This window comes from Oenanthe melanoleuca, chromosome 6 (assembly GCF_029582105.1).
Source record: "Oenanthe melanoleuca isolate GR-GAL-2019-014 chromosome 6, OMel1.0, whole genome shotgun sequence".
NCBI classification, from domain to species: Eukaryota; Metazoa; Chordata; class Aves; order Passeriformes; family Muscicapidae; genus Oenanthe; species Oenanthe melanoleuca.
Window position 1 is genome coordinate 3,314,086 of NC_079340.1, and position 27,871 is coordinate 3,341,956.

The window sequence follows — 27,871 nt, forward strand, 5'->3', positions numbered from 1 at the left end:
CCAGCTGTCCCACAGGCCTCTCCCCAGCCCTTGCTGTGCTCCTTGCAGGTTCCTGATGATGGGAATTAAGCACAAGCTCCACTGGAAAAGGGACCCTCAGCCACTGACCCTGCTTTCAGCCCAGCATTATCTGCCCTCCCCTCCTGCAGACCTTCAGTGCTGTGTGTTCCCAATGGAGACACAAAGTTTAGTGTTGAACAGGGATTTGGGTAAGGAGCAGCTCCTGCACCTGCCCAGGGAGATGCTGAAGGGAAACAGAGGAGCTTGGTTTCCACAAATGATGATAAAACTGTGATCAGATTTATAGCAGCCACATACAAGGAGAGTTGGATGTGGAGGATTTATCACTGCTAATGGCAGTGGCTTTTATTTTAAGCCTGTTCACTTTTTTTTTTTTTAATACATTAAAAATTTTATTACAAAAAAAAAATGTAACAGTAAGGCAGTTTCTCAGTTTTCAGTCACTGTGAGCCCAGACAGTTTTCAACCATGTTTAATACAAAACTAAATTCACACAGGAGCCACGCTGGGGATCCAAAAGCCCTTTGAGAAATGGTGGGGTAAGGCTGGAGGAGCAGCACCAGTGCAATCCCTTACACAGTCAGCCTTGGATGCATGGACACCACTGCAGTGGAGGAAAAGAGGGATTGTCTGCAGTTTAAAAATCAAAGCCAACCCTGTTGTCATAACCTGGAACATTCCTGCTGTGCCTCAGCAGACTCAAGATTTAATTTTAAAAGATTTCTTTTGTTCCTTTAACCTAGTATAATTTTCTGCTGTCAAAAGTAGAAAATTTCTTTCCTGAATAATTATCTGTGAGTGGTTCACTGCTTTCAAAAGTCATGCACCAGAACATTTGTACTCCCCAAGCAAAGCCTGAGACTGATGCTGTTGAACACTGGAAGCACTCACTGGTGTTGAACTGAGGGAGGGAACTGCTGAGCAAAATTCCCCAACTCTGGCTTTTTGCATGCTTTGGTAGTTGTTGAACAGAGATGGGACAGTAAGAGCAAATGCAGGTGTTTTCCACACCTGCATGGCAATGCAGGGATTTTGTTTTGTGCTCCTTTACTAAGTAGGACTTGGTTCCCTACAAGCAGTTATGGAATCCCCAAAGGCAGGATTCCCAACTCCACACTGGGCACTTTCACTTGCAGGGATGTGGTGGGAGGTACCTGCAGCCAAGGTTACCTTTTTGGAGCTTAAGAGATGAGAAAGAAAAAAAAAGTGAACCATGGATAGGAAGAGAGATGGATGAAGTGAGAAAACTCAGGTAGGCACAAATCTTACAGGTTTTGGATTTTTTAATTATCACAATTTAGTGCTCAAAGATCGGCCCTGCTAATGCACTTCTGGGGTAAATTTATTTAGATCAGCTCCTGCTCTTGGAAAAGGAGCAGTACAAATGTGAGGTGGGAGTGTGCAGACTTTTTGTGTTCTTACATTATGGATGGACCTTGTTTTCCAGCTGCCAAAAGCCAGGCAAAATTCAGGAAGGTGCAGGGCTAAGGAGGGGCAGTTCTGTGTGTCCCACTGCTACCAGGCTCAGTAGAAATTTAACAATTATTTTCCAGCAAAAACCTTGTCAAGTGTCTTCTGAAAGTATGCAGTTCCTCCAACTATAGTACCTTAAACTGCATTCCCAGTACTCCAGAGGTATTTCTAGCATGTTTAACAATAGGTTTTGTATGTTTTGGCTCAATTGTCAAGATTTTATTGAGGCAGAAAATCCAATTAACCAAAATTGGAATTTTTCCCTTGGTAAAGACTTCAGGCTTGACCCCTAAATCAGTAAAATCATCATCATCCAGAAAATTGGACTGTTTAGGCAGAGGCAGGTGCAGCTTCCTTTGATTTTTGTCCTCATGCTAATGAGGTATTTGGATATTTTGCTATAAATCCTGCTGTGGAAGGGAAAGGGCTCAGGAAAGCAAGCCTATATCTAAAAAAGCGTCAGGAACTATAAATAGGCTGAGAGTTTCTCCAGAAACCTTGAGAGCTGGGAGGAGGATGAGGAGGGAGCATTCTGTGAGGACTCTGTGTTACCTCAGCACCTGAAGTCTCAGAACCAATTTGAAATTCCAGTGTCCTAAGGCACGACAATTTTGATTAATGAAGATGGGAAGAGCTGGCTGCCAGGACAGAACAAAAGCAGCATTTGTTCATGTGGACAAACATTGCAGAAGAGGAGGGAAGATGGGCTGTGGGTGTTCCCAGGCTGCTCTGACACTGTGGAAGGATCCTGACTCTGCCTGTGGAACTGCTGGCTCTTAGTCAAGACTAAGAGCCAAATTCTTCCCACAGGCTGAGAAGGAAGACAAGTTTAAAAAGTGGGGCTTTTCTAGAAGTAGAAAACCAGGCTAAAACATGCTAATAACCTGTTTTCCAGAGGAAAAAAAACCAAAGCATGCCTGCAGTGGTCAGGCACTCCAGGAAAGCAAAGAGTTGAGTGTCTGGGAAATGAGGAATAGGAATGGGTTTAATTCAGCATTCCTACCAGGAAACCACCTTGGCCTAAGCCTGGCAGGGGTGAGGAGGACTCCAGACAACCCCTGGCTGCCCACACTGCTCAGAGGGATGATGGTGACAGGAACACCACACACAACACCACTGTAAGTTGTGGCCCTCATCTGTATTTTGTCCTTTTTTTTTTTTCCAGTAACACTTGTCAACCTCAGTATTTTCTGCCAATAAACCTTTAGGGGAGGGTTTGGAGGGAACTAAAAGCATGTTTGTCCTGTCCACATCTGTAGTGGAAGCTGTAGTGGAGTGTTTGTTAGCTGTAAACTGGCAGGTGTGTGCATTCCCACAGGAGAATCATTCCAGCTCCGATAACGTGCACGGCCGGCGGAACTCCTGCCCCCGCTCGTGGAGCCACTTGTTGGACACTGCAGAGACACAAGAACATTGGGTCACACAAGATAAGGGTGCTCCAGGCCAGCTTTTGGTTAGGCACAGCATTATCTAAGTTTTCTCAAGGGTTTCAATCCCACAGTGGATTGGGCTGGAAAGACTCATTCCAACCCCACTGTCATGCACAAATGTGTGAAGTTGGTGTAATAAAAAACCAACCAACCAACAGACCTTTCCAGTATGGCTGTAAAGCTAAAAAAAACTCTAAGTTTACTTAAGTTGACTTTAGAGTTTATAAATATACTATATAGTATTAATTTCCTTTATACACAACAAAATATGCTCCTATATAGAATATATTCAACATATAGAGAGATATGAGATAGATAAAGTAAATTAAACAGATTTCTTTACAAAGAAGGTAATTTCTGAAGTCCCAAGGAAAAATAAAGCCAAGCCATCCCCCCAGCAGAGCCCAGACTCAGGTCAGAGGCAGGTACTCACCCCATTTATTTCCCACTAGCACTGGGCAGGCTGCATGTCTCGTGCTGTAATCACCTTCTCCACTTGGGAAGAGATTGTACCAGAACACAGCTGTTCCCTGGGGAGAAAAGGGACACTCAGCCCTCTGCTCTGTACAACACACTTGCACACCAGTAAAATAAAGGTAGGTGCATTTGTGTTTCAGATTCTCCTTTTCAACTGAAGGCTCTTTTCAATATTCTATCATTTGTTTCCTTAGGAATATGTCTCCTTTGATTTATTGTATGTCTATATACCTGGCTCTTAATTTTTTTAAGATCCTAAGCCAGTTTCATTCAACTCCTGACTGGTTTAAGGAAGCCAAGATTCACTAAAGCTGAGCAGCAGGCTTGAAGGAAAGAACTGACAAGAGCATTTCCTCCAGATGCCTCAAGACTAAATCAACTCACAGATTTGAGTATTTTCAAGATGTGTTTTGGAGCATTTAAATGTTTTGCATTTGCATGCACACATAGAATATTGGGCTCCTTGGAATCACCAGCACAGCTCCAGCTGCTGCACTTAAGGAAAACCATAGCACTGTTATGAGAGCACAGAGGTGCCTACAATTATTTTCAAGTTCCTTTTACAGCTGTGTTTGGTGCCTGCTCTGTTTGAGCAGGAGGGGAGGAGTGTTTTGTCTGCTGATCAGTCCTGCTCACCTTTCTTGGCCAAACGCTGGCTCCCACTTCAGGGAAGACCGTGGCTCCCCCTGCTGACACATCACTCATCTGAACAGGTGGGGAAGGACAGGTGAGTTCAGGATGATAATCTCACTTTTCAGCAAAAGTGAAGTTTAATTTTGATGTAAATCCCTTAAGAAGGCCAAACCCCCTCTGTTCCCAGTGCAGCCCCAGCCTTGTCCCTCCCACTGGAGTGTTAAGGCAGTGAACAAGCTGTAAATACTGATGCAGATACAAAAAAAAAAAAAAAAACCAAACCAAAAACCAGGCAGGCAAATAATTTAAGCTAATGCTCAAGTCTGGGGGCAAAATCCTCCTTAGGACACATGGAAAAACCACAGTCTGGGTAAGAACCCCTCCCATATGTATTACCCCAAAGTTAGTGGCTGCTTTACTTGCAAGTCCCTTCAGTAAAAAAAGAATGAAACAAAAGTAGAATTAAATCCTTCTACAGTATAGAAAATGCAGTGACAGATGGCAGAAATGTATCACTTACATAAAACAACCAAGTAGCAATTCTGTTGCCTGTTCCCAATTCCTTAAAAGCATCTGGCTCATCTTTCTGTGAAGAAAAGCAGGCAGATTCCATCAGCATTTCTTTTTGGTTGCTGAGAGCAGCCAGTGACACACAGCTGCTGAGCCAGCAGCACACAACAGACTCATGCAGAAGAATTAATCCAACCCCTCAATTTGGGAGGAGGGGAGGAATGCAATAGGAATGAATCTATTAATTTAAATAAACCAGGCACTTTAAAATTCTGTAGGAGAGGGAGGGAGGGCATTAAGCCCAGATTTCTAATGGGTAAGAACAACTGTGCTGTCTGAGGCTAAGCCCATAAATGCTCCTCACAGCAAACTGAATTATTTAATTACACTCATCCCCCTTGTCCCTGGCAGCAGCCAGGGCACTCTCAGTCCCAGGGTCAGCTGGACACCTCCCTGCCACACTCCACTTTGGATTCCAGCTGGGAACAGGGAGGAAGCCTCAGTGACAAACCAGGCAGCTGAGAGGTGTTCAGTGCTCAGCTTACAAGAATGAACCCCACGTTGATGAGTTTTGATACTAACTTCTGCCACACCTGAGTTTTTAAACCCACCCACCCCCTGTGACCACAGTTTGTGTGCACTGAAATTGCAGCAATTGTTACTCCAGGAAACAAGCCCAGTGTTTCCAAACAAAACCTGTTAACTGGTTGCAATGCCTTGGAGCAGGTGCTTGCAGAGCAGAGATCCTGATTCAGACTTGGTGGCTGGGGTTAAGGTTAATCTGAAGGGGTTAAACCACACAGAATGATGCCCAGTAAATAACCAACTGAACTTCAGCAGTCTGCAGTTTAAACTGGAATGAAACAGGTGGGGAATTTAAATCCAATTTAAAAATTAAGAGCAGTGAGATAAGACTTTTTCCAGTTGTCTGCTGGCACTCAGCTTACAGGAGCAACCTCCACAGGTTCAGCTGGTGGTTTAGAGGGCTTTCTCCACGGACATGGATTAGCAAAGTGGAAGAGCTAAGATTGAATACACATGGAAGAACAGAGAGTGTGCCCCAGCCCAGAGGCCCAGGCTTCACCAGGCCTAGCTGCCCTCCAGCTCTTTACTTGCCCGTGCAAAGTCAAAGTGGGGCTCATACTGTCCTCCCACTCCATAATTTGCCACCTGAAAAAGAGAAACACAGTGCTTGTGAAGAAGAAAGAGGTGAAGACAAAACAGGACTTACCCTTCCAAAATCAAAATGAGGCTCATACTGGCCCCCTACGCCGTAGTTGGCTACCTACAGTGGAAGGAGAAGCACAGGATCTAGTAAATCAGTCTTTATTTTATCCAGGCAAGACTTTGACTGTCAGCTACAACCTTTGCAGAGATGAAGTGTAAACACCAAGCCCCAGGAAATGTCAAGCCTCTGGCAGCAACAGGAGCACATCCAAGACTGGCACTGCAGGATGCAGCATGCTCCAGGTAAGGAATCTGGTGCTTTCCAGGGCAGAAAAGCATTTTTTTCCTACAGAAAACTTTTCAGCCTCTCTTCAAAATGGTGTCATGGTGCTTTTATATCAGATTTAAAACACTTTTTGACCTGAATTTGACTGTTTCAATAAAGAGGGTTCCCTGTCCTTCTTGCCAATTGGTTATAAAAAAAAAACCACCTCAATTTTGGACCAGATCCTTGGCCATTTTATCACCAGGAGCTCTGACAGAGTGGCAAGGAGCACAGCAGGTTTCACAAGTACTTTGTGGGTGTCCTGCTTTCTAGGTACTCATGCTCTGCTCACAGTCAGGGAGGCAGCTGCTCATTTAAAGCCTCAAGCAAATAAACAAAAGCACTTCTAAATTACAGTTTACTCAAGTTGCACATAGAGCCAGTGCTTCCCACACACCCCAGGGACACCAGACACACTGGTGGCCTTCCCTGAGCCTCCAACAGCAGCAAAGCTTGACTCTGAGGCCATTAAACTCAATTTATTTGTCTAAATAAAAGAGAATGACACATCCAGAGTTTCAGTTATCACTGAAAAAGCCATTTCACACTGAACAGCTGCTCTGCAAACACAACTTTCTTTTCCCCTCTGTCAATAAATAGAGTTTTGCTGGCCACCCCACCTGAGCAAGGTGCTGAAGTGGTGCCAGTGCTGCTGCCACTCACCTGCAGCTCCTCTGCTGTGGAGACATCCAGCCCTGTGAGGTCCTGGATCCGGGTGTTGATGCGGGACACCACCGGGCTCTCGTAGCCCGACAGCCACGCGCTGGGGAGGGACAGTTAGTGACAGTTAGTGACACTGCCAGCAGCAGCACAGCAGCAGCACCTGCAGCCACCTGCAATGGCAGACTGCCTTCCAGCACTTCTCAAGGAGCTGCCAGCATGACCAGAAGTACTTCCAGGGCATTATAAACCCTGGATTTAAAGAATGTGTTTCCAGCAGTGGCTTAAGGGAGCTCCATAACCAAGAATTCCCATACTGGGCTGAAGGAAGTGTTACAAACAGTGCTTCAAGCTGGTTTTTAAACCAGGCACAGCCAGTTTTGCTCTTACCCCACTCCCAACAGCTCACTCAGCCCCCTTGGGGTGATGCATTTTGAAGCAGGGTTTGGGACAGGAACAGGTGAGTTGGATGTGTAGCTGGAACTTGGTTCCCCTAAATGTCACACACTGGGAGCTGCCCTCTCACCACTTACCCCTGCAGTGCTATAAAAATCAATCAAGTAATGCATTAAATTTAACAACTGCTATCAGAACAGCCTATTACAAATCTGGTATTTAGCACATGCTTTGGGTACACAATGATTTTTAAGTGGGGAAAGAAAAAACCCAATTTACCCTCTCCTTTTTTTTTTTCTTTAAATGTGGAAGGTCAGCCTCAGTTCCAAAGGCATCTTTCAAAATGTTTGCCTCCTACTGTGTATTAGAGTTCTCCCACATCTGCTCACCTGATGCCTGTTCCTGCTTTACTTATCCCATGCCAGCCACTCCACCTTCATTTTACCCTGGCAGCCCACTGCACTAATATGGGTGATGACATCAATGATTTGGGACTTCTTTTTCTCCCCCCTCCTTTTTTTTTTTTTTTGGCAGGAAAATGGAAACATCTATTTTTACCCCTTTTTCTAGCAGCTGACTCAGCTTTTGGGCTCAGCAGTGCTTCCTGCTGGACAGAAATCCCTGTGCCCAGAGCCCAGCTGGAAACGCTAATCAGCAGCATCCATGTATTTTTACTCAAATCAACCTTCACATCTATACTAAATTAAGTTTTTCTTTCATTTGTGTTTAAATGAAACCATAAATCCCCAAATAGTTTGCCTGGGAGGAACAGTAGCATGACACATGACACAAGGCACTGACACAGGTTACAGAATCTCTACAAGACTTTTTGAAATGACAACTGAACTATGAGATAAAAGAAAACAACTTTCTCAAGACAGACATGCACAGACTGCTGACCACTTGTTAGTACAAGGAGGTGTTACAACACAACCTGCTTTGATTTCAGGTGGCAGATGACACAAGACATAGATATGAAGCATTTACCAAACAAATCCCCAAAAGCAGCCATGCTACACAGCCATGGTGACCAGGTAATGCTCACAAGCAGCCCTAACCTCACATTTAAGGCATGAGAAGAGCCCAAACACACCCAGCAGCTTCTCTCCCTGCCTCTGTCCAGATTGTTAAAGAAAAAAAAAAACCCAAAAGGAGAAAAACCCAAGCATTCTTGCTCTGTAGGTTAGAGAGTGCCTATGAATGCTTCACCAGAGAATACTGCAGCCTTTCAGGAAGGGGAGCACTGTATGCATTGAAAAACAAAAATTAACTGCCTCAACATACAAAGAAAGCCTATGAAAGGTGGAGGAAGAGGGAATTGAAACCATATTCCAAGTGCCAGCCTGTCTGCTGGGTGCTGAGCAAAACCACAGGGAGGCCTGGAGTGCTGCAGAGTTACAGGGGGACTTAACCCTGGAGGTGTCCTGAGAGCTGCATCCACGGCTCTGCCTGGCCACAGAACATTCCAGCTGTCCCACAATCCCTCCTCTGGTGCTGGCCCAGCTTGGTCCCTTGCTGATAAGTCTCTGCCTCATTCAAAACAATTTCTTCACACAAAGTTGGCTTTTTTTCCTGCCCTTGTCTATAAAAAAAAAAAACAACTCCCCTGACCAGTGGTGCAGGAGATGCAGCATTAACAGCCTTAAACATGCTCAGCAGTTTGTTTTAATATTTTCATACTTCCAGGTTCATTGCATTCTTTCCTATTTTTGACCAGCTGCCACCTCTGAGTCCATGATGGGCCCTAACAAAAAAGGGACAAGTCCTGGGAAGCCCCAGGCAGGGCAGTTCAAGGTACCACTGATGTAGTTACAGAGGATCTGGCATTTCTTTAATAATCACCACACAAGTCTGGTGTTTTGCTGACCCACTTGGCTTTGTAAAAAACCATCCCTGAACTGTTATAAAGATTTAATACTTCCATTAGCATGCTGAATTCACACTGGGGGAGCTTTCAGCAACTTTTATATACATCAAGAAATGGCTCAGGGTTGGGAGAGACCTTAAAGCTCATCCTATTCCACTATCCCAGGCTGCTCCAAGCCCTGTCCAGCCTGGCCTTGGACTCTGCCAGGGATGGAGCAGCCACAAAATGTCCCATATTCCTCCCTCTTGGAATTCTGCATGAGGCACCTTAGAGATTTTTAATGGCATGATGCTTCTAACAGAAATAATTTAAAGACTAAGCAGCACATGAAGGAAAAACAAGACAATTCTCTGGAACTACTGAACACACAGGGGAGCATCCCTCCCCAAAATCTCATCTCCTCAGCTGCACTGGTCAGTCTAGGAACTGGGATTACATCCCAACACAACTTCTGTAAGTCACTGGCCACAAAACACTGGCATTTGTGTTCAAAAGCCTTCTAAGCCACACTTGGTGTGCAGAAAATAGCAGAGGCACAACAGGGAGTGAGTAAAAGCCCAGCCTGGTATTTCTGAAGTGGAAACTTTTACCATCACATGCTGCAAGCTCCTGCTGCCTGCTGGGAGGAGAGAGAAGGGGGAAAAGGCAGTTTTTATCTGTGAAAGCAGTGTGTGAGTGGGTGGGTTGATCCTGGTGCTGCACACACAGCTCCCTGGTGCTGGCAAGGTGCCCCCCTCCACAGAGCTGCCACGTCCCACCAGGGGAACAGTAGCTCTCTCAGAGACAGGAATGCTGTAATTTAGGAGGGCATGTGCTGGGAAGGAATGCTGGGAGGGGGAAAGCAGTCATCTATTAAAAAAATAAAAAAAATGAAGTGAGCATTTTTTGGTTTTCAGGAGCAATGATTCATCTGGAATCTGAACTGGCTCAAGCAGCTCCAAGGGAAAGATGTTTCTGGCAGTGCAGCAGAGCAGCAGGAACAGCACAGGCCCCCAGACCAGCCTGGTGGGGGAGGCTTTTGCCTCCTACTCCACTCTTGGGTGTCAAGTTCTCTGCAAAGTCCATACCCATCCAAAATCTGCACACAGAGCAAAGCAAAAGCAAGGGGGAGCAGAAGGGCAGTCCTGCTCCACCCCTTTGAGGCTATTCCTACCTCCAAAAAATGGCCTTTCCCAAGTTCTTGGATGTGCCTCTACAATTTTAATTCCAGTTTCCAGTGAGATACTGGATTTAAAATCTTAGCTCAGTAAAATGTGATTTAATTCTGAGAGTTCCTTGGGTACATTGGAGGGAAGTCACACAGTGCCACATTTCTGAGCACCAAACCTCATTAAGGATTTAAGGATCCCACTCCCCAGGCTCTATCCTGGTTTTTTAATTGGCCTTTAATGTTAGGTGGTGCCTTGTACTATTTTTTCTGACTGTGGCATCTGCACTACCTCAGGGAATAACATTTCCTACTAATGAAAAAATCACAACTCAAAATAAAGAGCTCTTCCACTAAGCCTCATCTATTTAAATAGGGACCAATTATGCATCCCAATTTCCATCAGTAATCTGGTCACTTTCTCCAATTCCCAGCATCAGCACTCAAGTTTGACACGAGGGGATGTTCAAATGGATGAAGGAGTTTCCTCAGTAAATACTCCAGAGCTGTCTGGCACAGAGGACAAACCCCACAAGTGAATAAATTAAGCCCCCAAAAACACAATGCCAAATAACCAAAGTAGGTAAGACATGGACAGACTTGAACATCAAAAATAAGAAATAAAAATTAAACAATACATGTCCAACAGGAAGAGGAATGTTCCTAAAGTCCCTCTGTGGAGGCAGTTTTAAGGAGCAAATATCTAAGAGCTCCCAATTTCCAGAAGATTCCCATTACCTGTGTGTGCCAATGAGCACACAGAACCTCAGGCTGCTAAGGTGTGAGGCATAAAAAAAAAACAAAAGTCTTCAAAAAAAGTCTTGCCACTAGAGTGGCCTTAAGGACCTCAGCTCCAGTGGTTTTCCAGTTTCCCTGAGACTTATCATTCCTGAATCAGTCACCTTCCTGTGATCCCATATTTGGAAGCACTTTTACCTTTCTGAAGAAATTCACAGCTAACTAAAAGCCCTTCAGCTCCAGGCCATTCCAAGTTCAGAATTCCAAGTTCAGGGTTTGTTCCAAGCAGCTGAAAGAACACTGGGTTTCTATTCCAGCAGCAATCATTCCACCATGGAAATCCCTTAAAATCACCCCCAGCTTTAATGGGCAGGAATCACAGCAGCTCTAAGCACGTGTGGGCACAAAGTGAGGAGCAGGGGTGAGCCAGGGAGGTGCCCCCACTGCACTGGTGCCAGCACAGCCCCACATTTAGTATGTTAGTCACAGCACACAAGCCATGCTCAGCCACAGAGGGCACTTCCACCTTTGTTATGTGACAGCTCAGCTTGCTTAGCCCACTCTTTGAAAGAAAGGCTGAGGAATGAGGAGAGTCACACAGAATCCACGTTCAGCACTGAAGCAGCACAGCCCCTGCACACACTTCCTCAGACAAGGAATCCCTTCCCCTTACCTCTTAGAGACTCTGTAATGTGCTGTGGTCAGTTTCCCAGTCTCAGGGTCATGAACAGTAGCACGGCTCAGCTACAAAAAGAGAAAGGACAAGGCTTACCCACCTTGCAGGCTGCTTTTTGGCCAAGCCCCAGGTGTTTGAAAGGTTCTGATTGGTCCGGATGCGATGCTCGCATATGGAAAGGTTGGAAGGGCAACACAAGCTGCAGCTGCCATGTCCAAATCACAACTAATTGGTTGGAATAATTTGGTTTAGATTGTCCTTTCACTTTTTTCCTCCCTTTATTGTTTTTCCTCTTTTTTTTCTTTGTTTAAAAATCAAGATTTTCTACAAGTAATTTATGATGCTGAGTTTCCCAGACTATTCCTCCTCACCCAGAAGTTTTAACTCCTCCCAGAATTTTGGCTCAGTGCTGATGGCCTGTGCAGTCAATCTTTAATTACCACAGCTAAAACCAGGGGAGATCAGGCAGGGGCAGGTGGTTTCTTTCAGATCCAGCCAATTTTGGAAAGCACTGGCTGCATTCAACACTTGTAGTTCTTAATGGGCAAGCTGATAAAGAACCAGGAGCCCAGTGGAAGAGAGCCTGTGCTCTGCCAGGTTTGTGTCAGGCAGGAGGTAAAGGAGCCCAGCTGGGAGTGTGGGATTATCCTGGACAAGGAGATGTGTGTCTGTGTGCACAGCAAGGACCTGAAGCATTTCTGACACCCTTTAAGGCACTTTGAGGTCTGCTACAATTTCCAAAGAAAGGGAAGACAATTCTTGGTTGTGAGAAGAGCAAGGAGGAAAAGGAAAATACAGATTAAAACCAAAACCAGTTTTGTGGCATCTTGTACTTCTCACACTGACTGTGCTCAAAAAACCAGACTTGAGAAGGTGACCAAAAAGGAAAGCACAAATCAAAACACGCCCCCAGAACTTCCAGCTGAAGGGAAAGACTGAGAAACTCAGCAGTACCAGCCTGTTCCAGATCTGCACAGAATCACAAGGTGGAGCACAAGTCTTCAGCCCACCTCTGCTTTCCTCAGAGGGAGCAGGAGGTACACACTCATTTCAGGCCCAAAACCTCTGGCAGAGAGCTCTCTTACCTTTTGCTAATTCTGTAATGTGCCGTCTCCAAGGCTCCCGTTATGGGGTTTGAAATGGTGGCTCGCCTCAGCTGTGAAGCGAACCATCAGAAGTTGCATTACAAGCACAATCTGCATCCCAGCAATCCGACCTTCAGAAGCCTGGGGCCAGGGGGGACAGTGCCCTGCTCTGCCACCAAGGGGTGCAGGGCCAGGGCAACCAGGGGGAGGCACCAGCTTTACCAAAAAAAACACTTATTGTTTTTAGGGGTTTTTTTTAAGGTTTTCCACAAGTCCCGTTTCCACGTCTGTAGCAACAAGAGTTGTCAGAATAAAGCAAACTACAGCAGCTTGGATTTGTTTAGTGATGAAATGCCCTGGGAGCAGCACAGTGGTGTGGCATGTGGACAAGTGGTGCTTTGTTACACTGTCCTGCTCCTGGATGAGGAGTTTGACAGGTGAATGGAGTCCAGGCAGCACCATAAGCCAAAGGTGAATAAACCATTCCTTTGCAGTCTTTTCTGTACCAAAAACAGCACTGACCTCTCACAAACTTCTGCTTCACTCATGGTCACACGTACACAGAGTGAGAACTCCTGGCTCAGAGCTTTCCTTTCCTCTGCTGTGCTCCATTTACTCCATGCCTTCCCATCTGTGTTGATATTCCAACTCAGAACCTCACACAAGTGCCCTTTAACTTCATGAACTACCAGACACTCCATCACTCATACCTGGAGAGGCTGAGATGCAGAGCCCAAGTTTTACAAAAGGCAGAATGTCATGCCAACTGCCCAAACAATCATTAGCAGTTCTCCACTGTCAAAATAAACTCAACAAGCCAAGGCCTCTCCACACCTACTGACAAGAAAAGGTACTGGGAGCTCCCAGTATGCTGCCTCTCCTCTCCTCCCATGCAAACACAAAAAAACAAGGCACAAACTACAATTCCAGTGAGACTCCAGAGCTGAATAATGAGGCTGCATCCTGCCAGCACAGCAGAAGGCAGAGCACAGATCAGCCAGTGCTGTCTCCTCCCAGAGGATGGCAGCATCCCGAGCAGCAGGAAGGAGATGACCTTTAGGTCTCCAAGAACAAAATGCTTTTGCTGCTGAGGCCTCACACACAGAGGATATGGCAACAGTAACTGCATACAGATGCTCTTGTGTTAAAGGTCTCCAAGCCTTTGCCACGAGCTGAGTGTTTGACAGGAAAACAGTGACCTCAGCAAGTTCAGAAATGGCAGTCACACATTTACAGTTTTTCTACTCTGCAAAGGAGTGGTCTGGTCACATTCCAGAGGTGTGGAATGCATCATGCAGGAGCAGAGGAGCTGCAACAGCTCCAGACCAGCAATGGGGGCTCTGACTTTCAGCCCTGCAGCAAATCTGCCTGGCAGGGCAGCAGGAAGAGATGCCTCACAGGTACATGCAGGGAAAAGCTTACACTTCCTGCTTACAGCTCAGAGCATTGCCTCAGAAACCTCAGAACAGAATCACTGAGCTTGGAGAAGATCTCCAAGATAATCAAATCCAACCTCTGATCCATCCCCACCTTCCCACTCAGCCCAGAGCACTGAGTGCCACATGCAGTCATTCCTTGGGCACCTGCAGGGATGGTGACCCTGCAAATGCCTGACAAACCCTTCAGTCAAGAAATTCCTCCCAATGTCCAACACCTCAGGCTTCAGGGAACTTTAAGATCCCCTCCAAGCCAAGGACAGCCTCACTGCCCATCTCATTCTGGACAAAAAGCCATTTAGGCCAAAAGCAAAGGAAAAAGAGCAGGAAAATTACATTTCTACTAGTTTAAGTCTTAGTTTAGAATGGATGGAAAAATAAATTAATTTAATTAACTACATCTTCAATGTGCATTTGTGGATACAGAGTTGCACCAACTGGATACAGAAGGCAACTCCACCAGTTTGATGTTTGCCTTGGACACTCCTGTTTTCTCAGAAAGTGAAGCTGCCCTGGATTATTCCTCACTGAGAAACAAGAACCTTTGCATCCAGTGTCTGAAACAGGGTTGATGAGCCACCATCATCAATAAGAAGGCAAAACCCACCAATTAAGTCCTGTCCTCTTAAAGCTATTTCATCTACAGGCAGCTTCCATCTGCATCCATTCCATTCCATCCATTTCATCTGCAGGCAGCTGGGAGACAGAAGCCAGTCTTATACCAAAATGGAGAATAAAACCACTCTCTCCTCTATCCAATCAGGAGGCATTCCAGGATGTCTTAGGTTGCAATACAGGATGTGACCAGAAATGTGAATTCTGTCACCATCTGCTGAAGTGGGTGGGGCAGTGACCCTGATCTCCTGGCACATATTATCTGCTAATGGGCCATCTTTAAACCAGCTGGGCAATCATCTTTATCTTTCCCACAGCCCATCCTCCCTCCAGGAAGATATCATCTGCTGCTGGCCCATTCAGTCCCACTGTGTGACTGATAAAATTCCATCATCCCACTGGGAGATGCTCCAGCCAGGGGAGCAGCCAAGCCTTTCCTACCCAGATAAAAACTGAGATTTTGGACAGCAAGTTATCCATCTTTCCACTGGATTCCAGAGGAAAGCCAGACCTTTCCACATCATCCCTGCACCTTCAGAGGAAAACTGCACCTTCTCCAGGAGCACTGCTCCAGCTGAACCACATCTGCCACTGCAGGAGGATGCAGCCACCATTGAATGGGACTGTGCCAACACCCTGACTGACTGACGGGTGTCAGCTTGGATTCTGACTCTGGCAGGGTTGGGATTGTTCTGTGTAATACTGCATTTCTATTTTAATTTTCCTAGTAAAGACCTGTTATTCTTAATTCCCCTATCTTTCCCTGAGAGCCCCTTAATTTCAAAATTATAAAAATAATTTGGAGGGAGGGGGTTTACATTCTCCATTTCAAAGAGAAGCTCCTGCCTTTATTGGCAGACACCTGTCCTTCAAACCAGGACACAGGACCAGAGGAATGTCTGCCTTTCCCTTCCAGACTTGAAAAGGAAAACAACAAAAGCAGAAAACCAAATGCAAGTTGGGAATACTGCAGTACACCCTCACTGCTTTGTTTCTCTGTTGGAGAACTCCCAGCTTTTCCCAGTCTCCACCAAGGGGTGTCACCAAGAGCTGCGAGGTGAGGCAAGCAAGGCGTGAGCACACCCCTGCTCTCCAGAGGAGACAGCCAGGCACACTCCCACCAAATCCAGGTGGAGTTTAAGATTCCAGGGGCAAGGAAGTGTAGAGCATTTACCCTGGGCTTTGCCAGCTCCTTGACAGTCTCGATCTCCTCGTCGGAGATGATGTCCAGGAAGCGAACGATGCGAGGCTTGTCCCACTCGTCCTCCTGCTTGACGGGGCCCAGGATGTACCTGGGGTTCCTGTTGCCGTCGTAGTAGCGGCAGAAGAGCCTCTTCTGTCTCCTGGGAGTCTGCAGGGGAGGCACAGCAGGGGGTCAGTGCTCCCACAGGACACTGGGATCTCCAAGGACAACATGGCAAACAATTGGCTCTCCCCACCTGGTTATGTGACAGGTTCAAGAGATGGTTTCACTTTGAGAAGTCAGTGCTGTCTGCACTGCAGCACACAACCCTACTAAGATAATTTTATCAGTAAAAAAAACATAAATCCCTATTTAATTCTGTCTGTAACTCTGGACTTCCAGCATCCTTAATTAATGACACTGATGGAGCAGATCCAAGGCAGTGCCTGGGGCAGTGTTACTTTTTGTCTACTGAACAGGCTGGAACAGGGAAGAAATCCAACACATGAGCCTCAACTCTGCACACTCATCCAGCTGCTCTAACGACTTCCTTGCTTGCACACCACACACAAATTCCTGACATTGTTTGGTTTCAAACATTTGAGAACAGTCTACTCCACTTTACCATTTTGAGCCCCTCCCCACGGCACAGCATTTCGTACTTCCTTCTCTCAGGCAGGTAATCCTTTTTCTTAACCTCAGTTTCCTTCTCCTGCTGCTCTTCTGAATCTGTGCTGGACTTGTTTGCTTCTTTCTCTTTAGCCATGATGTACTCAAAGTATTTCATGTTGCCATTTGCTCTTTGATGTTCAGGATCTGTGGACACAGAAACAGACAGGGATCACTGGCAGGTTTCCAGCCCCTGAGGAATCACCCACAAGTGGTTCTTCACAGAAAGCAAAAGGAAACAGATGCACACAACTGCTTCTCCATCCCTCACTGCACACAGGGCTCCCAGCACTGAGGAAAAGGGTTTGGCCACTCCAGCCCATCTCACTAGAGAGGGAGAGACAAGGGAATGGGACAGGGAGAGAGCTGGGGCAGCATGACTGCCTGTAAACCTGAAGATTCCCTGGTGGGATTTGAGATTTCTGGTGACAAAGCTTTTTAACTTACAGAATTGCTTTTAGCTCTTTATTAAGTGGCTCTCAGTAACTTTTGCTGTGTTAGGATTAGTTCTGAGCTTCCCAGAGCATCCATTACACAGTGGAACACTTACAGAAAAATAACTGCTTTCATTTTTCATTAAAGACTCTTATCTCACTGTCCTCTATTCTGTATCTCTTGTTTTTACAAGTGTTTCATCTGCAGCATGCTGAGTTTGTATTTAAACCATCTGCAGAGATTTCAGTACCACCAATTTAATTCCAATTTCATTAATTTTGGTTTTGCCTCTGCCTCAGGGGAAGCACAAGATTTCAAATAGGTGAAGGGACAAAAGCCAACAGTGTCAGGAGGCAGAAAACCCTTTGGTGCAAAGCAGCAAACCCCCATGTAAAATGCAAAAATGCACTTTGCAGTGCACTACAAGCCAGATCCAGGACAAAGCCAGCAGAGCTGTGTCCCTGTGCCCTTACCCAGCTCCAGGAGGCGCCTGGTGAGTGCCATGGCCTTGCCCAGGTCCCCCTGCTGATAGACAGCATAGCTCAGGTAGTCCAGGATGTAAACTTTGTCTGCAGAGGACACTTCTCCCTCATCCAGCTGCTTCAGGGCTTGCTCCATCCACAGCTCTGTGTGGTAATAGTCAGCTTCTGTGTAGGCAATCTTCCCCAGCTCAAAGCAATCTTCAGCTGTTAGGAAGGATTTGTGCTTCACACCTGGGTATTTAAAACAAAACAGAGTTCACACAGGGTTTCAGGCCAGTCTTCTGAGAAATATTTGAGTTATTTCTCATTCCTCACAGCAGGGTTTTACTTCTGTTCTCCCACTGCTCCCTTCTGCAGTAGCTGCTTGTTGAAGTCTCTAAAGCCTGTAAATCCTTGGCACACAAGGAACACTCAGATGCAGCTTTCCACTGCCAGAATACCAGCAAACAGCTAAATGTCTCAACCACTAGTGAAAAATCAAATTAAACAAACCTTCCTTCCTCAAAACCCCAACCACTTCCAGCAGGAGCAAAAATAAGCCAAATTTGAAGCTTCAGAACTCTGTTTTCAAGGACATCACGTTATCACTTTCAAAATTTTACTGAACCATGACTTGTTAGTGACAACTTGGTGGAGGAGGAAAAGGAAAACATCAGGGAGTAAATTCCCAGCTGCTTGGGATTTTTTTCAAGTTAGTAATTTTTAGAAACATTTTAAATGACCTCTGAAAGATTAAAGCACTAGTAGGCAAATTACAGATTCCTATTTTTGCCTCTGGAAAAACAGGCCCTATGTAAAACCAAATTTAAGCTTGTAAAAGGGAAACAGGACCCACCAGTGCTACAGCTAAAATTACATCCCTGATTACATCTTAATCCATCCTGAGTTTCCAACAGGAGCTCTGCAGTGCTCAAACAGGGCAGCTGTTCATTCCTGCTCCCTCACTGAACACCTTGTGCCCATCCTGAGCCTGAGTCTCCAGACTCTCAAAGGACAAAAATCTGGCAGCAGCTGAGACTCTGGAGCAAAAGAAATTCCCTGGGAGTGAAGAAAAGGAGCACAAACATGGGAAGTTCCCCTCTGGAGCTCTCCAAAGTCCAAGTTATTCCATTTTATCCTGCAGAACTTCCACTTCAATGCACACAGCTCATGGCTTCAAAAGCAGCAAAACTGAAGAAAACAGCAATGAGCTACTCATTGCATTAAAGGAATCTGTAGGTCCTTGAGCAGGTCTTGAACCAAACCCAAAAGCAAGGTTATACATCATAACACATAAAGCCAATTAGCCTTAATTTTATTAGGCATCTGACCACAATGAGCACTTGCAAAAACACAGATGGATTGTGCAGAGCTGATTTTTTGCCAGCTGGCACAGGACTGTTTTTGAACAGAGGGAACAAGGAAGACTCAGCAGAGAAAGTTTTCTGACAAAAAAAAAAAAGTGTTTTCTCCTGTACAGAGCAACCTATTAAAGATGAGCTCAGGCAATGCCACACAAGCTCAAGTCTGTGTATGCACCATCTCCTGCTCTTCAGTTTATACAATTATCCCTGAAGTTTAAGCTCAAAGGGACCTGTTAAAATGCATTAAGTTGTGCAATAAAACCAGGCACCTGCCAGTGCAATACAAGGGAAAACCCCACCCAGGCAAGATTTCATTGCTATTGATTTTTATTAAAAGCTATTAACAGTAGATTATCTTACCATAACTAGAAAAAAAAATCACATTTTTCATTCATTTTAGCCAGCTCAAGCTCCTTCCAAACATCACCTTTAGGCTGATCAGTTAAACAAGGTGGAACAGAGCAAAGGATTTGTAATCAGGAGATTTAGGAAATGCACATAACAACCATGGGTGGCTCTCACCTGGCAGGTTCCCTCTTGAGAGGGTGTCTGTGTCCAGATTGTAGGTGTCCTGGAGCCTCAGCAGGGCCTTGGCTGCACCAGTCTGATCCTCATCATTGGGGAAGAACTGCCTCTGGATTGTCATGTTGGAGATAAAGCCTGGCAAGGAAGGACAGGGAAACATGTGGTCACCTCTGTCCTGGGGACTGCATGAACCCCCTGCTCCAGGGAAAGCCAAAATCCACCTTCACACAGGTCTGAACTGAACTCAGCACAGGCTGCACAGTTTGCATTTGGTTGGGTTTTTTTAAAAGAAAGCAAAGGAAGTATCAAAAATAAACATTTTTATTTTTTTTACCCCACTCATTCAGAAGGGTTTCAGACACTGGTGCAGATTTCTGGCCTTTTCTGTTGCCATCTTCAGTTCCTCTCACAGCAACAGGGAAGCTGAATGTGCTGAATCCTTATCAGAGACTAACCCTGGGTCTTTCTGAAAGCTCTGCTTTCTTATAATTCCTTACCACAAACCTCCACCTGGTATTAATTAGCTGTTGAGACAGTCTCACAGGTCAAATATAACCATCCTGGCTTCCTTTTGCTAACTGTCTTTCACAGTTCTGTTCCTTGCTAAAGATTTTCCACCAGTGCTGAAGAAAAAAGGCAGCAATTCAGTGTTTACTACACTAATTCAGGTGAGTTCCACAAATGCTCAGTCTCAGAAAAAAATCTAATTCAAGCCCTGAAATATGAAAGGCAACAGCCCAGGACCTGCAGTGAGGCTGTGATGCTGGTTTTTGCTGCAGGCACACACACTCACCATCTGACATGTCCTTGAGGACCAGGCTCTCCAGCTCACCCCACTCTGTGTTCAGCCTTTTCATCAACTTGAATGCATTCACAGGATGGCCCAAAAACCCCTCTGGGTCTTTGGTGGCAGTATCTGTCAGCTTGTCCAGCTTCTCTGCCCATCTACAATGAAAAAATATTCATTAAAGCCTCACAGAAGTCTGCTGGTGTGCTAGAGAACTGATTGCAAGCTACTCAAATGTCTTCATTAATAAAGCCAACCAAAAATGACAAGCTTTTGCATTATCTATATTTAGAGCTCTTCTAAAAGGAACAAAAAGGGCTGCTTCCTTTTCTTTTATTGAATCCTCTCCTCCTCAGCTGCAGCCCAAATCTTGTGCTGCTCTTGCAGTCCTTGTTGGAGCCCTGCAGAAGGAACTCCTTCCTACAATCCCCAAAAGCACAGTGCCAGCACTTCCACTATGGGCTGCCATGCAGGACTAACCAAAAACAAAGCTTTATCCACATTTTCAATCTTACAAATGCCCCTTTTTTTCCCATTGAGGCTTACAAAAAGGCAGTTCAATGCTAGCTTCAAATTATTTTAGGTTTGGGCACACATATGAGATGCCCCTTGCCTCTCATCACAAAGCTCCTTTCCATGCTGAAAGCTTGGATGAAGAAACATGTACACTCCCAAATGAGGAACCCAGACACAGTTCCTGCTGCTTTTTTAAAAACAAAAGAAGCAGATCTACAACAGCAAGACTGCAGCAACACCCTACAATCAGGGTAAATTGGTTTTGAAGAACCACACCCCACTGAGAATTCTAACAAGAAACCAGAATTTGTAGCCTGGAGGGAACTCTGCCCACAGCTGGAGTTGCTCTTGTTCCAGGACCTGCCTGAATGGAATCTGCAGGCTTTACCTGAGGCAGGGAGGTGTTCCCAGCTCTCAGTGGTGCCTCTGCTCTCCCCACACCATCCCTGACTCTTTCCTGCCCTCTGACAGTCCCTGGTGGGTTCTTCCAGCACAAGTGAGGGGCTCCCTCCAAAGCAGAGGTGCTGCTGGGGACCCACTCCAGCTCGGAGTAAGCCAAAGACTGAAGAAATCAACTTCAAACTGTTCAGTCCTTGAAACCAACTTCAAACTGTGCCTTCACACTGCACAGTGTCAAACCCTCCCTGCATTTCCCACTCATTGGGACCAGCTCCCAAAATCCTCCAAGTGCCAACAAACATTTTTCCCCCAGGTTCGTTAATAGCTCTGTGACAGTCATTTCAAGTCTCCTGACCTCCCAGGAGATACAATGAAACCAGAGCTGCACCACTTCTGCAAGAAGCTGTGTGTAAACACTTTTGGATGCCCAACTGGCAACTCCCATGTTAATTTGTAGCTGCAAAGAATTTACTTGTAACATTCCTAACTTGGCAGAAAATCCAAGTCTGGATTTTAGGTGACAAAGAAGGATCTTTCTTTCTGGATGGAGGAATACCAGAAACTAATACACAAAGGCTAAAATAAAAACCACTCCTCCACCTAGAACTGTTTCAGCACCCTCAAGGCAGATTTGTACATATTTCTGGAAGAAAGGAAAGCATCCTGTTCAGTGATAAAATGTTCATTTCTAGCTGTGATCAAATCTGACATATTGGGCTCTGCTCCTCACATGGTCAGGTCGCTTCTCATTTATGCACCAAGCAATGCTGAAAGAGAACAACTTACAAAAAACACCCAGCAAAACCTGCTGCTTTAAGCTTTGCCCCAGAGGAAAAATTCCACAAATTTAATCAGCCTTAAGGAAGCACTTTTTGCATAAGGATGGACTCAAATGATTGACCATAAGCATTATGACACCAATGCTTACTTTTTGATCTGCTCCAGCTTGCTCTCCTCTGCCTTGATGTAGTCTTTGAGTGACACAACCAGATCTTTTTCTGTATTAATTAAGTCTGTCATATGGCCTAGAAAAAAATAAGTTTGGTGAGTCAAGGAGAAACACAAAACCCTGAGAATTAAAACTTCCTCTTTTCTACTTTCTCCCTTCCCCAAAAGTCCTTCCACACTCAAACAACCCTGAAGGAGTTGCTGAGCAAGGCCTTTTTTTTTTTTTCTTTTGGAGGAGAAAGTCTCCTGCTGGACCAAGCTTGTTTCCATGGAAATTAATGTAATACTGCATATTTATTATTAGAACTAATTTAGGATTCATTTGGAAAAGGAAATAGTTTGCCACAGAGTAATCTTTCATCCAAGCATACATAATGTAGAGCAAATAAAGAGAAAGCTACAGATATACACAAAGCCTTTGTGTTTGATACACAGCACTAATCCAGGGCTTCATTTTTAAGATTACATCCAAGGGGTCCCTGGTATTAATTAATAACTGCTGAAGTGGTTCAGCACAAAGGGGTGCAATGCCCCACCAGAATCCAAGTGTGGGTCCAGACTTACGCACCATTATGTGCCCTTGGCAGCTGCACCACCTCCTTCTACATGTGTGCAGCACCAAAATTCTGTTTCTATTCCAATACCCATAATAATAAATAATGACTACAAAGCCTGGGTCATCAGACTACCCTTGGACTGACCTAAAGCCTGTTTCTCCCCAAAGAACCAATTTACCAAAATTACCAATAACATGCTAAGAACTAGGAAGTGGGTTTAATTCTGTACCAAGTAGTGCCTTGGATGATTAACCCATTGAGGGCTGTCAAGAAACTCTTGTGGCTACACCAAAGCAAGCCTCACCAATGGAAGTGAAGAAGTCTGTGTGGGCACAAGAGAAAGGCAGCAGAATTCCCAGGGCTAGAGCACACCAAACCTTCTTAAATGCCATTGTTCTCACCTCACCACACACCTGTGAGAGAAACACAAAACAGGTGAAAAATCCCTGCTCACCTTCAGGAGGGGCAGCAGAACCCTGCCAGCTTGAGCAGCTCTCACAGACTGAGCCCCTTCTGCTGGCTTTTAAACCTGCCTCATGTGACAAGAGAAGAAAGAACAGCTCAGGGACAAGGTGTTCACCAGCACTCTTCTTTTTGGCATCTAAGTCATGCTGCAGGTAGAGCTAAATTGCAAAAAGTACTGAAGAAAAAAACCATCAAACCATGAAAAAAGCCCATGATGCTTACTATCAAGTCCATCCACTCAGTGTGGAAAAAAGTTTTCTTTTTTCAGCCAGAAAGATGCCAGTGGAACAGGAGAAGGAAAACCCTAGGTGAGCAGTCCAGGGAGGGAGTTCTGTGCAGGCTCCTGCTGCCACCATGCAGCCAAGTCCCACACCTGACACAAAAGGCTGCTCTGTCTGTCCCTGCATCCTGGCTCAGCCCATGGCAGGCTCACAGTGCTTTCTGCAGGGCCAGCTGCCAAGCTCTCAGCCTTTCAGCATCCTGATCCCTTCAGCAGCCCAGCAATGCCTGCCTCCTGCATACTTCAGCAGTAATTATGCTGTCGTGGAATTCACAAGGTTTGCTTTCTTTTCCCCCCCTAAACAAAAGTTTAAACTCTTAAACTCTCTCCTTTATATCTGCTCTTTCTGTATCTGCTCAGAAAAAATGAACTCCAGTGCATGGACCACAGGAATTGGGTTATAACTCTTCCAACAGCACAACTAATGAAGGAAAAAAGAAAGGAAAAAAGCAACAAGCTCAGCTACAAGGTAGTTTGGACTATTTAGGGAAGAAAAGCAGCACAACTTTAACCAAGCAAACAACACAGACCCAGGTGTGGTATTCACACAGTGAATGTTCAAACATGATCAGGGAAGTTTAAAAGTCACAACCAAATAAAAACCATCCCAACACGGGTGGTGGTGTTAAGAGGGTTAATAATCTGCACCTCCAGAGTGCAGGATCTTTCCTCACACTGCACCTGGGGGGCAGGAGGCAGCTCCCTCCTCTCCTCTCCACCTCCAGCACTGCAGGAGGAGGTTTGGATCTCCTCTGGGGATTCACTGCCTGCTGGGCAGGACAAGCACAGCTCCACCAGCACCAACAACAGGAAACTCACACGAGCCCAGAAAAGCAGCACAAGCTCCAGCTCTTGTAAACCACCCAAAATCTGAGTGACCACAGCTGAAGGGCTGATGCATTCTGGCACATCACAGCTCACTTTGTGAAAGTGAGAATTCCAGAGGGAAGCTTGGAGCCCCCCTTTTCCCCTCAGCAGCCTTCCTCACCTCTTCCTCCTCACAGGCAGCCAATAAGACTGTTTCCAACATATTTAATAAAGCCTCACTGATGTCCACCTCCATTCTCACTGAAAACACTCAGCTCCCATTTCACCCTGCAGAAAGCCAAGTGCCTCCTGCTCCTCCAGCACTCGAGCCAATACATCTGTGAATCAGTGACAAAGCACAAACAGCTTTACTACACCGTAAATATTTGCCAATTTTATCAGTGCTGGGAATGCACTGAGCTATTTGTTTACAGCACTCAGTGAAACACAAGAGAAGCTTCAGAAAGTTTCCATTCTCGATATTAGTAAAGATGAAACTTTTTAAAGGCACGAAGAAAAACCAATAAACAAAATCACTGAAAAGATGAAGAAAATTTTCCTCTCCACCTACTGCTCTCAGTGACAGTGTTCCATCTTGTTTTTCCTTTCTCCAAACACTGCTGCAACCCTTATTTCCCACCTCCTTATCTACACAGGCACACAGCAGGGGTGACTGGCAACAACCACAAAATGCCACAAGGGCAATTCCAAGGAGGTACAAACACAAAGTTTCTCACACTTAGGCACTAGAACAGGCTGCCCAGAGAAACTGGGTCTCCCACTCTTGGAAGAACTCCAGAAGGAGCAGAGCTTTCCAAGCACTGCAGTAGGATCAGCCACAGGCTCCCAAACCAAAGAAAACACAGCTCAGCTCATATAGACGCTGGAAATCTCTCAGGCTGCCAGATAAGTAGGCTTTAATTTCTTCCCGTTGGTGACATGAAGTAAAACAAGCTGAAAATCCCCCTCCATTATTGCTGTCAGTCTCGCCCTCCCCCTCAGCCGTGTCCCTCAGACTGAGCATCACTGCCCACGCTGGGAAGTGGGATCCAGCTGACAGCTCCAACACAGGAGCTCCCTGCCTCCCCTGGAACGTGCTGAAACGTGGCAGAGCAGAAAACCTGATGGGGCAAGGGGGGGATAGCAAAGAGCAAATACAGGGGTAGAAGGAAAACGAAGCAGCAAGCACAGGGTTCTCTGAGCACACAGCAAACACCATTTCAACAGAGGGGCTTTTCTGAGCAATTCCCAAGAGTTCAGCTCTGCCTTACAAATACAAAGCAGACAAGTGAAGACAGCTGCAGAGCAACACAAACCTCATCACAGCCAAAGTCCCACTGCTCAGTGACCAGACTGAAGATGCTCATTAGCCAAATCTCCTCATTGCCAACCCCATGCTTACCAGGATTCAGAAAACAGGATAACAAATGGAAACTGAGGAGGAGGCTCTAACTCAATTCCAAACCAGCTTCTTTATTTAGGTAAGAAGTAACTGGCCTGCTCAAGATGGAGTCATCTGCAGGGCCAGGAGACAAAACTTTATCACCAAGATCCTCCTCAACTTTAGATTTAAAGATGGATCCATTCTCAAAATCCTTACTGGACTCTGTATGTAAAAATGATAATAAAACCCCTTGACCAATTAAGCTAAGCTTAGGGGAAATGGAGGAGATGGAACCAGAAGCTCATTGCTCTAAACCTCTCCTGTGTCAAGGATAACCCAAGTTACAGTCTCATGACACAATGTGACCGAAAATGCTACTGAAAAGGAAAGAACTTTCCCAAAATAAGTACCAAGAACATTTAGTTGCCATCATTTCTTAAAGGTCTCACAGCACAGAAGCACCAGAATCCAGTTCCCAAGTCCCACATTCAAAGGCTGTTTTAAAATCAAGATCAAAGCAGTGAGAGAAGAAATGTTTTATACAATTGCTGCTACCAAAAGAACAGGGTGTGCTTTAGGTGTCCTTTAATGACAAAGTTATAACCTTCTATACATATGAAAAATACAAGAACATAAAAAGAGAGGAGAATAACCAATTTCAAAGTCAAGTAGGGTGTTCTATCTATCACTTACTTCCAAGCTGCAGACAACATTCATGGCTTAATACAGAGCAGTTGTTTGTACAGAGGTTTTTACACAGGGAACTGAAGTGAGTTTTCCCTTGATTTCCTCCAGAGTAAGACTGAAGGGTCACAGCCCTCAGAGCCCACTTGTTTTAACTTCCCAGGCCAGGACAAAGAACACTGGAGCTGGAATAGAGCAGTTATCTGCTCAAGGATTAGCTGAGCATCTACACAGACAAACAGAATGCTTTCAGATGTTAGGAGTGATTATAAAGAAATCAGGAGTATATTCTTTTAGAGAAAAAAGATTTCCTTCTCTATATCAGCCTCAGCATGAAGGCATGGTTTTCCTGCTATAAACCTGTTTATCCTCACTCCTTCCATTTCAGTTTGTCAACTGCACCGGGCACTTTGCAATCCACGTGCAAGCCCCAAAACCCACAGCTTTTAAAGTCATTCATTATAGAACAACATTTAAATCTGCACAGGTCAGAGAGCTGGCTTGGGGAGGAAAACAAAGAGAAGAAAGTTAATCAGTACTGGTTGTGTCAGCACATACTTCAGAAGCAATGCAGAGCACTCCGGGTCAAAACAGTTTGCTCCAAGGCATTAAAACGTAGCATAAAAACCCATCAAAGGTCGGAGAGCAGCAGTGGGTGTAGAGCAGCAGGACAGGGAACATCTCTGTCCCCAAGGGCTTGTCTGCTTCCCAGACAAGCCAGGAACTCATTACCTTCACTGTCTGCATCCCGAGCCAACAGCCCCTGGCGCTGCGGGGAGCTGCACTTATTTACCTGTGTAACCGAGTAAATAAATGGCTCCTTTCATTCACCAAAACCTCGAGCGCTGAACCTTTACTCATTAAATAGGTGAACACTCCAGCACTCTGCATTTTCCTCGCACTGAAGCCAGCAGGAAAAAAAAGGGAAACTAAACACCGCGAAGGATCTTCCCTCTGGGAGCAGCCAGCTTTCCAGGTAAGCTGGAAGATTTTTATTACATTCACCAGCATGCTCAAAGCTCCAGGTGGGAGTTTCTCCTGCAAAACATCTACTGGATGTAAAGCAAAGAGAAAACGTGGGTGCAAAATCCCGCGTAGGGCACGAGCAGCAGAGAGGGAAACCAGGATTCGCGGCAGACAGTTTACACCGAGTAACTCCGCACCCCTCGGGCACGGAGGGGCCGCAGCTCTGCTGGGATCCCACCTGCGCCAGCGGGGCGAGCGCGGCCGGGGAGCGGGAAACTCCCAGCGGCGGAACGGGAGGAGGCAGCAGCAGGAGGAGGAGGAGGAGGAGGAGAGGGAGGCGGCTGTGTTTAGTCTGCCAGCGCGGGGAAGCCGGCGCGGCGGCGCCCTCCCGCCCCCCTCAGGAGGCCGCCGGCTCCCGTTACGCAAGGCCGGGGAGCCCCGGGACACCGGAGCCTGGCCGCGGGCAGCGCTGCCACGTATCGCCCCCACCCACCGCCACTCACCCGCCCACGCACCCCGGGACGCGGGGCCGGGCCTCACCTGAGCACGGAGGGGCGGCCGGGCGGGGTGAGCACCGCAGGTCCGCGCTCTGCCCGGGAGGTTCACCGACTGAGTGCGCCCGGCCCCGCCGCGCCTGCTTTATAGGCGGGACGGGCCACGCCCCCTCAGGCCACGCCCCCCGGGCGGCGCGGCCCGCGCGCTACGTGAGGCCGGTCACAGCGGCGGTACCGGCAGGGCGCATGCGCGGCCGCCGCCGCCGCGCCTCCACGTGGGTGCCCCGGTAC

The 27,871-nt window shown here is 46.2% G+C and overlaps 1 protein-coding gene and 1 long non-coding RNA gene across 5 annotated transcripts; one reads left to right on the forward strand and one right to left on the reverse strand.

Moving 5' to 3' along the window:
• Window positions 1-333: 333 nt before the first annotated feature.
• On the reverse strand, window positions 334-27,760 carry P4HA1 (prolyl 4-hydroxylase subunit alpha 1). Of its 4 annotated transcripts, none has more exons than XM_056495616.1 (15): window positions 27,627-27,760; window positions 22,805-22,913; window positions 21,924-22,020; window positions 20,087-20,238; window positions 19,291-19,428; window positions 17,417-17,656; window positions 16,465-16,655; window positions 15,831-16,007; window positions 11,518-11,588; window positions 6,700-6,799; window positions 5,776-5,829; window positions 4,555-4,620; window positions 4,038-4,106; window positions 3,358-3,454; window positions 334-2,888 (listed from the first exon to the last, which is right to left on the reverse strand). In XM_056495616.1, exons 2-15 carry the CDS (start codon window positions 22,890-22,892, stop codon window positions 2,818-2,820), a joined length of 1,611 nt encoding a protein of 536 aa, XP_056351591.1. In that variant the 5' UTR covers window positions 22,893-22,913; window positions 27,627-27,760; the 3' UTR covers window positions 334-2,817. The 4 variants fall into 4 exon arrangements, with proteins under 4 accessions (XP_056351591.1, XP_056351592.1, XP_056351593.1 ...); XM_056495617.1 differs by lacking the exon at window positions 5,776-5,829 and adding an exon at window positions 5,661-5,714 and having other exon boundaries at window positions 27,627-27,745; XM_056495618.1 differs by lacking the exons at window positions 5,776-5,829; window positions 11,518-11,588 and adding exons at window positions 5,661-5,714; window positions 12,606-12,676 and having other exon boundaries at window positions 27,627-27,743.
• Window positions 6,868-10,463, forward strand: LOC130255203 (uncharacterized). Its single transcript, XR_008840874.1, has 2 exons — window positions 6,868-8,126; window positions 9,856-10,463. It is a non-coding gene; the product is annotated as an uncharacterized LOC130255203 (long non-coding RNA).
• Window positions 27,761-27,871: the final 111 nt, after the last annotated feature.

Coding starts and splice junctions, on each gene's coding strand:
- P4HA1 (XM_056495616.1), bottom strand. CDS start 22,892: ATGGCATTTAAGAAGGTTTGGTGTGCTCTAGCCCTGGGAATTCTGCTG. Junction 16,008..16,464: donor GTGGGGAGGGGCTCAAAATG/GTAAAGTGGAGT, acceptor CCTCCCCTGCAG/ACTCCCAGGAGACAGAAGAG. Junction 4,107..4,554: donor TTGCTACTTGGTTGTTTTAT/GTAAGTGATACA, acceptor CCACCTGTTCAG/ATGAGTGATGTGTCAGCAGG.